Below are 12,004 nucleotides of genomic sequence, written 5' to 3'. Positions count from 1 at the left end.
AGAGTCCTTTGGTGAAGGACCACACTAATTCTTGCCTGTTATCAGGCTCTGATCTGCTTTGTTTGCTCAAGTGCTGAGAATTTTTTCATCTGTCCTTTCATCAACACCTGAATAATTTTTCTCATGCTAAAGGTTACTGTTCACCAGCAACACAGACTGGAAAAGGTCAGACTCCTAGATCACAAACTCCAAATCTCTGCTGCTGCAAGGAAATATGTCTGAATTTTATTCATAAGGGCATAATGACTGACTGTCCTCACAGCTGCATCCTGAATACACCACATTACCCCACGGATGCCTAACACAGAGACAGACCATGATCTCAGGTTACATTCAAGGATAGGGACTTGAGCACAAGTCCTATGAGGAGATGCTGAGGGAGCTGGGATTGTTTAGTCTAGAGAAGAGAAGGCTTAGAGGTGACCTCATCACTCTCTTCAACTACCTGAAGGGAAGTTACAGCCAGGTGGGGGTTGGTCTCTTCTCCCAGGCAACCAACAGGACAAGGGGACATGGGCTCAAGCTCTGCCAGGGGAAGTTTAGGTTAGATGTTAGGAAGAAATTCTTTACAGAGAGGGTGATCAGGCATTGGAATGGCCTGCCCAGAGAGGTGGTGGATTCACCATCCCTGGAGGTTTTTAAACAGAGATTGGACGTGGCCCTTAGTGCCATGATACAGTAATTGGAGTTGGATCAGGGGTTGGACTCAGTGATCTTGGAGGTCTTTTCCAACCCAATCTATTCTATGATTCTGTGATTCTATGATATACATGAGCTGCATTAAAGTGAGACTGATAGGGATGTATGCACCTGCTTTTACTGTCTTTCTCCTGATGAAAAAGGAGAAGACAACACAGGCACAGGGTGTCCTCTTGTTAATGGCATCTTGCAAGAACCACAGCATTTGTCTTTAGGAGCTGGATGTAGCAAGGCCTACACTGAATCTGTCTCCCCAGCTTGGTCACTGTCCAAATTTGCAGAGTGGAGAGGCAGGGAAGTTATGGGTTAGGTTGTTCAAATCTACTATACGATAGTCTTGGTAAATATTTTAGCAATATTTGTTTTGAGCAAAGCATCTATTCTGCCAAGCTTTGTGTTAGGAGTCCTGCTGTCCCCTGATAACTTCTCCCATGAGATCAGGTTACTGGGGCAACAGCCAGAGTATGGCTCTATAACCTATGCAACAGGTAAGGGTGGTGCCAGGCAAAAACAGGGTTAACCTACATGGGCTTGTCCAAAACTAGAAAGTTTGCCCTGTTAGATATGGTCAGGACAAACAAATAAAATTAAGTAAGTATTAGCAGGTTTTCTGAGAACAGTTCTCTCTCATAGGAAAAGATAGAAGTGAAAGTGAAATGAAGTCAGAAGTGGAATTTTTAGGGAAAAAAAGACCCCTAGCCTAAAAAGTTCATTCCCCTCTGGTTTCCTATCTTCTCATTCTATTAAAAGTGAAAGTTTCTATCATAAAAGCTGCACTGGTTTGTCTTGCATACAGATCTGTGCTCAGTAAATAGCTGTGGTGGCAGAAAAGTGACTGACTGCTTTCTATTCATCACCACCTGCAGTGCAGTCCCCCTGTCACTTCTCCCACATCAGCTCAGCTGTTAGGTTGCTTGTACAGGTGTGCACTAACTTGTTTCAGGTAGCCAAGACTGACTACTCAAAGTCAGTCCAGGTCATTGGCAGAAAAGAAACATACTTCTTCATATTTTAGTGGTGCTCAATCATTGTGATTGAACTCTTTTGTTATATTTATAAACAATGTTTATTTGTTTGTTCCTTGTTGGCTGCAGTGACTGAACCTGGAATCTGAACAGATCCTGCTCAGGCTAAAAGACTCATTTGGTCTGAAATTTCCTTAAGCCCTCTCCCCATACGCCTTGGAAAGAGTTGTAGTGGGAAACAACATATGGCAATAGATAGTGCAGGGGTGACTTTCACATGTGAATATCACCCCTTTGAGTTTACAAGTCATGTAGCAACTTTACCACGTGGGAACTATTGGGAGTATATTTTGGGTAGGCATTTAATCAGATGGCCATACCTACACAGTTCTTAATTTACAGATCACGTGCTGAGTTTAACAATGGGACATTGAACATTCAGTGAGGGATGATCACTAACCATCCCTCTTGCAGTGTAGCAAACAGGAATAGGTTTGGGGTAATGCCTGGTTTTAACACTAGGTAGCAGTAACATGGAAACCTTCGGTATGTTTGCCCTCCCAGGCTACATGTACTAAGTGCTGCCTACACATCTTCAGCAACGGAGAAGGAAAGAACAGCACAGAGGTGCTTTAAAGATGAACTTCACCTCGTGTCTTTCAATGCTGTTACAGAAATTTTGTCACTCTGCCATAAAACATCTCTCAAGTTATGGTGTCCTAATAAATACTAGAATATGCACAACAAAGTCCAGTTGTTGAGCAAGATTCTTTAATAGCCAAAATGAGTACTTATTCAGCTGTCAGTCACACCAATTAAAGGAACTGTGCACAGCTAATGACAGTGGATGCACTCCTGCCTTTCACAAAGTTATTTGATCTCTCTTCGGTGTTTGTTCTTTGCCATAAGGAAAGAACACATAAAGCACCACTGCTATTTGTATTATGAAGCATCTATTTATGTAAGCACAATCATTTTAAGTTTAACTTGTAAACAAATAAAGCTGAAGAACTATTGTCTTTGCCAAGCAGGGAGCCTGAACATCTTATATGAAAATCCATTGTATTGTAGAACAGAAATTTGGGTTACTTTTATGTCCTGAGAATGCACTGACCTTGCTCCAACATTTAAGGTATAATTCAAAGCCTGCCCTGACCTCTACAAAATAACTGACTGCTTTTGGTAGCACAGTCATCACATGCTTTCATATACATACGTTTATGTACATAACCTGTAAAACTCGTACTACACATCTACTTATTAAATCACCCCTCCTCACCAAAAAGGCCTGGAGTAAAGAAAAAAATAAATATACAAAGACGTTTCTAATGGTGTGTTAAGAGAAATACACAATACTGGCATGTCAAAAGACATGCTGAAGCCCTGCAAACATACATTTTTAAGACTTATTTCCTGCCAAAACTTTGTTTAAAAAAATAAAAAAGTCTGTTGGCAGTGTCACAGGGTAAATTGCAGGCATTCCTGATGGATTTAACTTTCTTTAGCAGACCTGTTATCAGTCTCATCAAGACTAATTAAGACTCGACAGTAATTGCTGGGAGTCATCTCTAGGGCTATAACAGTCATTGGATCAGAACTGAAGAGAGACTGCTTCTCACTACAGAAATCAGGAAGGGCCTTTTCATTCATTGTCTTTAGCACTTCAATACATCTGAATTTAAGATACTGTAAATAAATGGTATCTTTCTGTTTTCAGAGTATATAGGAAAAACCTTTCTAGAATTTGTTAGGAATGCACGTTCATACCATTTTCTGTAGCCTTCCTGAACTCCCCTTACAAACCTTAATCACACACAGCAAGTGAAGAGTTCTCAAAATATGAACCTCTTACTGGGTCCTTTGAAACATGCCCTCTCTCCAGAATGATTCACTGAAAACAAGGTTACCATGGCACACCAAGCACCTCCCAGAAAACTAAACCAGCATCCCCTCCCTAAAAATGCTGTCATAGTCATACTGCACCCACCTGCTCCAAAACACTCCTGTCTCATAAGAACCACAGGAACTGGAAAGGTGTTAAGGGAAGAAAAGGGACTCACAGCACCTCGCAATAGTCAGGCACAAGCAATAGTTATCAAGGCTCCAAACCTGTCAGAGAAAGATCATACATGCCATGGACCACATTAAAATGGTTTGAAAAGTCATCTAGGTTGCAACAAACCCAAATACATGCCAGATTCTGCCCATCACTACAAGTGCAAGATAAGAGAACATGACATTTTCACAGCAGTCATCAATATACTTATCAGTACAAACCACTGACACTACCAAAAAGCATTTACAGTTGCAAAATCCAAGAATGTGTGTAATCCTTCTATTGAGCTCTCACAAAGACTCTTCTGGGAACTGTTTAGAGGGAAAAGATTCACCAGATATGCCACAGGATATAAAAACAAAGCAAGCAGTTCTTTCCACGTGAGAAACAAGTTTGTACACGGAGAAAAAAACAATAGTAATACTATTATTATTGCCACCCAGGCTTCACAGAGAGCACTCTGTCATCAGAACTCGCTGCTTTACAAGAGAGACCAATATGCTAAGAACACAAGGAAAGGAAGATAACAAAGGAACCTTGAACTCAGGAGGTAGGATAATATTTCAGCTCTTTCATACAAACTATTTGACGGAAATATTCAAAACTTACCTGCTGTAGCTTTCCAAAAAAAGAAAAATCTATGAGGACATTGCTATTGGTAATATTTAAATCCAAAGTAACTGAAAAACAGGAGGAAAATGGGGAGGGAGGAAACCAAACTTATCAAAAAGCTGAAAAATATGGCTAGTGTCTTGAAACAAGATGTATACAACATGACTATTGGTTAAACAGTCATTGCTACTTTACCCATCCTTTGTTTTCTGCACAGCTCCCTTTATCAGTCTGTTGTTAAATCACTGAAGCTATGAACAGGGCAAAATACATGTAATGTTGTTATTCTTCCAGAGAAATTACTCAGTAAGATTCTTGGCCGTGTAACTCCATGGTCACTCATTTCCAGTAAATTTAAAAGAAACTGTTGAATACTCATGTGAAAAATATGAAATAAGCACTAAGTAAAATATTAAAGACTAATCTTGAGTTTTGGTTTTCTAAGTCTTGGCACAAAGTATCTGAGGCCAGAGGCTATAACACCTTGTTAAAGCTCATCCCCTCACGTGCCCCTTTCAGGTAGTTGAAATAGATGATTTTTTTTTTTCCCCTTGGCTTACATGAAACTCACAAGATGCATTCTAGGGATCCTGTGTTTATAACATAAGGATCTGGTTTATAACACAACATATTGCACCCGATATATAATTTTTCTACAAGCTCTTGTTATAATTCTCACAAGTCTTCCTGGAAACCCTTGAAGGGAAGGGGTTTGTGCAGAACTCAGGTCCATATTACACTTCTACCTGTCTGAGTGCCTGTCTCTTTTTGCTTCACTCTTTGCCCCACACTGGGTCCCTCATCAGCTCTGGCAGTTGTGAAGCAGCAGGGGTGGGTCACTCAGCTCACTGGTCTGGAAGGACAGAGAATGGACAGATTGCAGGCTGTTCAGTGTGAAACTGCACTCATGTTTTGGGAAAGCTGCAGAAAGGCAGCTGCCTCAGAAATGAGAGAACTATGATAAGCTGCTGCTCTAAAGCCAGTGAATCAACAGCCAGGACAGGCCTGTGTTTAGATACACCCTTACTCCGCTCAGTATAGAAGGCAAAACACCCTGCAGCCACAACTGTAGACACATTCTCAAAGGTTTAAGCCCTACATACAAAAGCTGATCACATCGTTATAGCCAAGCTTACCATTCTGAAGGTACTGCTCCAGCTGAGACTGTCTCTCATCTGCCATTGACTTGGTCATTGCCAGATTAAAACTTTGGAGGGAAAGCAGGCACAGCACTCCCAAAAAGCTGCCTGAGCTGCAAAACAGACAAAGGGAAGCTTCAAATGGATGAAGAAGCGATCATTGTTTCCAAGGAGCTTTCAGTGCTCTCTTGTTTTGACAGCAAGACATGAAGGCACAGGGGCACAGGGTACCCACTCAGCACCCCCTTCAGGGCTCACAGCAAGGGCAGAGCCTTTGTCAGGGCAGCCACCAGAAGACACCCCAAATGAGCAACCTTTTTTGGTGGGGTCCTCATTTTTATAGTCTTACCACTTCTGAGTTCCAGATCAGAAAATTAACATTGCATTAACCTTCTCAGCTAGGTCTTAAACACTTCATGGACAAATATGATCTGGTTACAAATGTCTTCTCTTTCCAGTATGTTCACACAGGATTCCTTTCATAGAATCATCGAATCAGCTGGATTGGAAAGGACCTCTGAGATCATCAAGTCCAACCCTTGATCCACTACCACCGTGGATGGTACCCACAGAACTACTTTTTACTGGCTGGTGACTTTTGCCCTTGACTTGTGCTACCTCAGAGGCTTCTATTATTTTGTCTGAGAGAGGTGGTAACATTTATCTGATCATCTAATATTGACAAAGAAAAAAACCAAAACCAGAAAACCCAACTAAACAAACAAACAAAAAACCCAAACTCAAATCAGAGAATCTTTCAGGAACACAAACTGTCTGAAAGTTTGATTCTTTCTCCAACTATATCAGCTGGCTAATATGTACATAATGTCTCTGTACAAACCCTACCTCATTTATAAACAGACCAAAAAGTACTAGAGAACCACAATTTCACTACCTTACAATTACCATCAGGCTGCTCCAATATATAGGCTTAGGCAGCACTTGGTCACTTGGAAGATAAAAATACTATAGGCAAATTATCTCAAACTATGTTTACCTTCTCAAAATGCACATTATAAAACACATCAAAATAGAGCAAGTTTGCCTGGAAACATTCTTTCACCTAAATCAAAATGATGTGTCATCTGATCAGTAAAATGAGACTCCCTACAGAATGCTGAGACATTACTACTGACTAAATTTATGCACCAGTATTCAACTCAGCAATTAGTGTCACTAAATCACGTGAAAGATGACATTCTCCCCTCTGGCCTCTGCTGCCCAAGTCTTTCACATGACTCCAGCAACTGAAGTGTGAAGGGAAAAAAAGTTTATTACTGAAAGAATTAGCAATAGCTGTCTTCTGTCTGTTATCTAAAAACAGAAGTGAGGTGTATTTTCACAACTCCACTTTCCCTACATTGGCAACACACTGGTATTTCCAAGTTCCTGATTATTAGATATGTGTGAATCACTCTGAAATACACAATGTAAAAGAGTTATCTAACACTCCATGCTTTGGTTTGGTATGTAAAGCTGACAGCAACAGAGTGGTTTTTATCTTCAAAGCCCTTCACATGCATGATCTTCCTCCAGGGACTGAAAATTTTTATCTCTGCTCTACAGGCAGGCAAACTGAGGAGATACAGCAAAAGAATTTGCCAGGAAGGAGTCTGACGACAAGGAGGTCCTCTCTCTTCCCTCTGTGTTCAGGCCATGCCTCACCTACACGAAGTGGTGCTGTCTGTTATCATCAGTTTGTACAAGCTGAGACTCCAGCCTACTTCAAAAAATAATTAATTCATTGCTGCTGGGTAAGTTTCTTGAAAGGCAATTGTGCATCCTCAGGATTTGGGCCACAGAAAAGAGAAACTTCTCACAAACAATTACACTTTTTCACATCTCAAAGAATTAAAGGAAAATGCCCATAAACTTTAAGCATGTATTTGTGTATGGTGTTAAAAGCCCAGACAGGATGTTCCAACCTGGTGGAAGAGGTACTTAGACTTCATTCAAGATTTCCACCTAAAACAGATAGAGTAGCTTCCCTAAATATGACAGTTTTATCCTCTAAGAGCTTGTATCTCCAAAATGAGGAGTAAAGATACAGGTCATAGTTGTGGCTGTTTCTTTTTTGTCTTTCTGCAATGAATATTCCCCTCCTCAGCAGGAGATATCAGTTTTAAAGTGTAGTTGACCAAAATTATATCCTACTTATGTCTAATCCCATAGGTTTGGCTTTTGGTGAGAGGTCCTGCCAACGCTGTCTAGATCAGGTGTTTCCTCCAGGGTCACACTGGAGGTGTGCAGATACCAAAGTCAGACAGAGCAACAGACACAAAAGTGCTAAACTGAAAAGATAGAACAGCATTATAACTATACAGCTATTACATATGGATTATATACAGAATGAACAGGCCTATGGGCATTTCCTTCTCAGTCATCTGATTAAATATTAAAAAAAAGGAGAGTATTCTAAGATAAAAATGCTTACACATGTTCCATGTGAAAATAAAAATGTATTTATGCAGAAATTGTCAAACAACTGAAGATATGAGAGCATTCTGGTACATGACTGACTAAATGAAGCTTTAAAAGACATTTTCTATATTTAATTAGTTTTTACCAATTGCTTTATCATGACTAACACATTTTTCTTTAGTACTATTTCCCCAACAGTCATTTATAGTGATCACAGATGCTGCTAAGAGACTCAGTAGAGTCTGACATCCTGACCAGAATCCATCAGTGTTGCATCTCACTCTTAACCCTACAGAAGACACTTCCTATTTCCTCCCTGACTTGAAGTAACCCAGTGAATACTGCAATAATTGCAAGAAATAATCTGTTCCTTTCAGTCCCACAACAGAAGGAGGTTAATGATGATATTCCTTTAGTAGGTTAATTATTATTATATTTCTTCAGAGAAGGACTCACTAAGTGGCTGCCAAACTGAAAACCCAAATGCAAGCAACACAACATCAAAAGGCAGAAACCAGGAAGAGCCTGGATTTTCAGCAGCTGTTTGATTTCAAGGAAATCCAGTAACATTTCTAATGTACAAACTGCTGTCTTGGTGATCTCTACCCTCACTCTTGAAGCTTCTGTGACTTAGCTATTCTTGCAAGAGGGCCTTGCCTCTCCGTAAATAAAGCAGAACAAAGCCCCACAGCTCTGCTATGAGGGGTGCCTGATCAGTGTGCAGTCCCCAGAGAACTAAAGCCAGAGAAGAGCATGACTACAGTACAGAGCACTGCCTGGCTGTCCTTGGGTGAATCCAGGCCAGAGGTCAGATCCTTCAAATGGTATCCATCTGCCACTGACACTGCACCCGAGGCTATTCGCAGTCATTTGCACAGAACGGCTACACAAATCCCAGTTCAGCAAGTGCAAACAGGGCTGCCCTAGTGTGTGGGGTTCATCCCAAGCAAAGGGAAACTCATCCCTCAACTGTCCTTCCTACTGCTAGTACTTAAAACCTAAATACTCAAGACAGAGGAGGGAAGGAAATTTTGATTTCCCACAACTGAATGATCTAGCTCCTAAAAAAAGGGGCAAAAGGGGAGAAGGCAGAGCCACCTCTGGACCCTCTTACTGCCTATACAAAGCCTTATCTCCCAGAGGAAGTTCAAGGTTGTAAATCCTCAGACCAAGACAAGACCTTCTGGCAATCCACAGCCAAGTGCCTATCCCCACAAGAGGAGAAGGGCTAAAGCTGCCCAGCTCTCCTCAGCATTTCTGCCAGCCCTGCCTGAGCAACTCATTTTAAGCAAGATCTCTTTTAATACATCATTCTTGGTCGTTCACACTTTCCTCTATACCATTTGCCTTGGGTCCTCAGCTTAAGGTTGAGAAACCCATTTGGAAGTAAGGCACCCAGAAGTAAATTACTCACAGTCAGTGTATCTGCACCTCCCCATTCAACAGTGTATCCAAAACCTCATATGCTCCATCACAGCTCAGTGCCACCAAATAGCTGCTCCCTTCAGACAGTCCTTTTGAAGAGAACAACTGCTCTGGGAGACAGTGAGAAACAGGGTTTGGGAGTGTGAAACAACACAAGCACTCTCAGATTATAAAGTGATGGGAAATAGGAAAACGCACAACAGGAGAAAAAGGGCAGACAAAGCACAGCATCACAAATAAGAATTATGTGCCTTGATTTTGCATCACAAGTTAGGAGAGGTAGAATAGCAGTGCTTTAGAAATTGCTACCTTGAAAGAGGCACAATTAGTTCAGCATCACATCCAACAGATGCCATAGACAGATCCTCCAGAGTAGTGTTTGAGAAATACCCTCAAGTATAATCATGCAGAGATCTCTCCATAGGGGAAGCTTATTCTTAATTCACATCCTACATCCATCAGAGAATTGTTGTGTCTGAGGGATTTTGTGGTCATTAGGTGTGATCTGGTCAGGAACATTAAAAAATTACTGCATCCTGGAGTTTAAGACTTCTCATATGTGTGCATTTTTCTACCTTAACAGATTACCTTAAGCAAAATAATCAGAGCAGGAGATAATAACTGCAGATAAGCAACCTCACATAAGTATAGGGAAGGCAATTAAGAGTCAGCAGTGCAGTTTTAAACTTCAAGACCAAGTGTGGGAGCTACCAACAGCAGGAGTGAAGGACCTGAAAATAAAAGTCAGCTAATAAGTTGTAAAGCCCAGCAAGAGGTAAACTGTCAGTTGCAGAGGATGCAGGAAGGGAAAGATTTTGCTGAGAGGACTAATAATGATGTTAAAACCTGTTGAGCAAGAAACGGTAGGCCTTTTAAAAAAGGAAGCAAATACATAAGCTGGTTTATTAGTTCACATAGGTTATCCAAAATGCTCCATTAACCAAAGCAAAATACTACTGTGAGAAGTCCCACAGGGAACAGAACTGCAGGGCTGTGACTCCAAGAGCACACCTCAGCAAACACTGATTCTAATGGCAGCCCTGCTGCCACTCAACTGCCTTTTGCATGTGCTACACCAACTGCTTGTGGAGTCACAGAGAGTTGGGAGAGATGGATTGATCCCCATCCAGGTTTACTGGCTTAAAAACTGCTTCAGAGTGGTCCTATCACTGCAACTGAGAGCACAGCAAGGAGGCTGCCAAGAGAAGAAGCACCTACCTAACCCACCACCATGAGAAGTGTCCATCAGAAAGGGCCCTAAAATAGGGTTGTTGAGGCAAGGATGACAGTGTGCACCCAGACTCATGGAAAAGCTGGGAGAGACTTCACTTGGAGTAAAGGACTGGCAATGGCCAGAGAGATCAGTCTAGGAAAGCGAAGGCTGGCAGCCACTCTGCTTTCACAGAAAAGCTCAACATCACATTTTCCCTTTTGCTTTCCTGAGAAAGCCAGAGGAAGGATAGAGGGGAAAGGGACAGAGGCAATTCAACATACAACAAAACAAAAGTAGAGATAAACAGGCAGATTCCCTCTGAAATAATCCACTTGACTTGGCTGGAGCTGTACATTATTCCCTGATGCGCACTATTCCTTGGAATACTCCAAGCCTCTGTTCCAGCTGTTTTGTAACTGCTTGTATGGAAAGGGTCACTGCTGAGGTATGTGCTTAGGCAATTTGGGCTAAAGGATCCAACACTTAGTTAACCCTTGGCTTGTCCAAAAAAATCCTGCAACTGACTGTGCAATTTGCCTGGACTGATCTCTGCACACTTCCTAGAGTTGTTCATGGGATTAACAACCCAAATTAAGCAGCTGCACATCTCTACCAGAGGCCAAGGGAAAGACACACTTGGAGCTGACAGGTGCTGCTGCTTGGCCAATATTTTCCCGTTAAGCCAGTTTACCATACCTTTCTCCCACATCCCTTGGCTTTTTTTTTTTTTGGATTTGTCTCTCAGTTGCTGCTGGAGTTCATCCTGCAGACATAGGTTCCCCTCAAGTAGCACTCTGTCCCTGTGATAGGACAGCATCGGGAGAACCAGGCACTCACTGCATCCTCCCCGTGATGGTGTTAGCATGAAGGACGGCTTCAACAACACCAGTGTGGGGTGAAACAGGTGGCTGCCCCCATCTCCCACTGGGATCCTGGGTGCTGGGAGAACCCGTCCCGAGCAGGAACCCCTCCAGGAACACCGACTATCCCTGCGAGCACAGCGCCAGCAGATCCGCGCCCGGACCCACCGGACCCGCCGCCCGCTCCCTTGGTGCCCACCACGGATCCCGCACCTCTCCAGCAGTCCCTTGGCGGCGGCGATGCTGAAGTGCGGCTTCATGGCTGGGCCGAGGGAGGGATGGAGGGATGGAGGGAGGGAGGGAGGCGCCGGGCGGCGGCGCTGAAACGGGCCGGGCACAGCTTTAGCAGCGGCTTTGCTTTAAAACCTTTTCCGAAAAGGGATGAGGGGCGGCTCTGCCTCGGGGCCTCGACGGGACCAGGGGCAGCACGGGGCGAGTTAATGGTAAGCCCGCAGCGGGCATCTTCCAGCAGGGTGACCCGGGCCCTGAAACGCCGGTGCCGAGCAGGGAAGAAGTTGGGAGCAGCATGGGGTAGGAGACTGCGAAGCGGTAATTCATTACAAACCGATGGTAAGTTACACTGTTTTTCAAGGAACACGAACCAGGGACCATCT

At 42.8% G+C, this 12,004-nt stretch overlaps 1 protein-coding gene across 1 annotated transcript in view; it reads right to left on the bottom strand.

Annotated features, from left to right (window-relative positions):
- SNX31 (sorting nexin 31) overlaps window positions 1–11,650 on the bottom strand; it is a 29,077-nt gene extending 17,427 nt beyond the window's left edge. The window contains 4 exon segments of the mRNA XM_050326299.1: window positions 4,330–4,400; window positions 5,469–5,538; window positions 5,540–5,584; window positions 11,222–11,650. Of these exon segments, the coding sequence (XP_050182256.1) occupies window positions 4,330–4,400; window positions 5,469–5,538; window positions 5,540–5,584; window positions 11,222–11,650 (615 nt within the window).
- Between the last annotated feature and the right edge of the window lie 354 nt (window positions 11,651–12,004).

This window comes from Myiozetetes cayanensis, unplaced genomic scaffold, assembly GCF_022539395.1.
Source record: "Myiozetetes cayanensis isolate MyiCay16 unplaced genomic scaffold, myiCay2020 scf1, whole genome shotgun sequence".
In the NCBI taxonomy this organism is placed as follows: Eukaryota; Metazoa; Chordata; class Aves; order Passeriformes; family Tyrannidae; genus Myiozetetes; species Myiozetetes cayanensis.
Note: the sequence above shows the minus strand (reverse complement) of the source record. Positions and strands in the feature narration are given on the sequence as shown.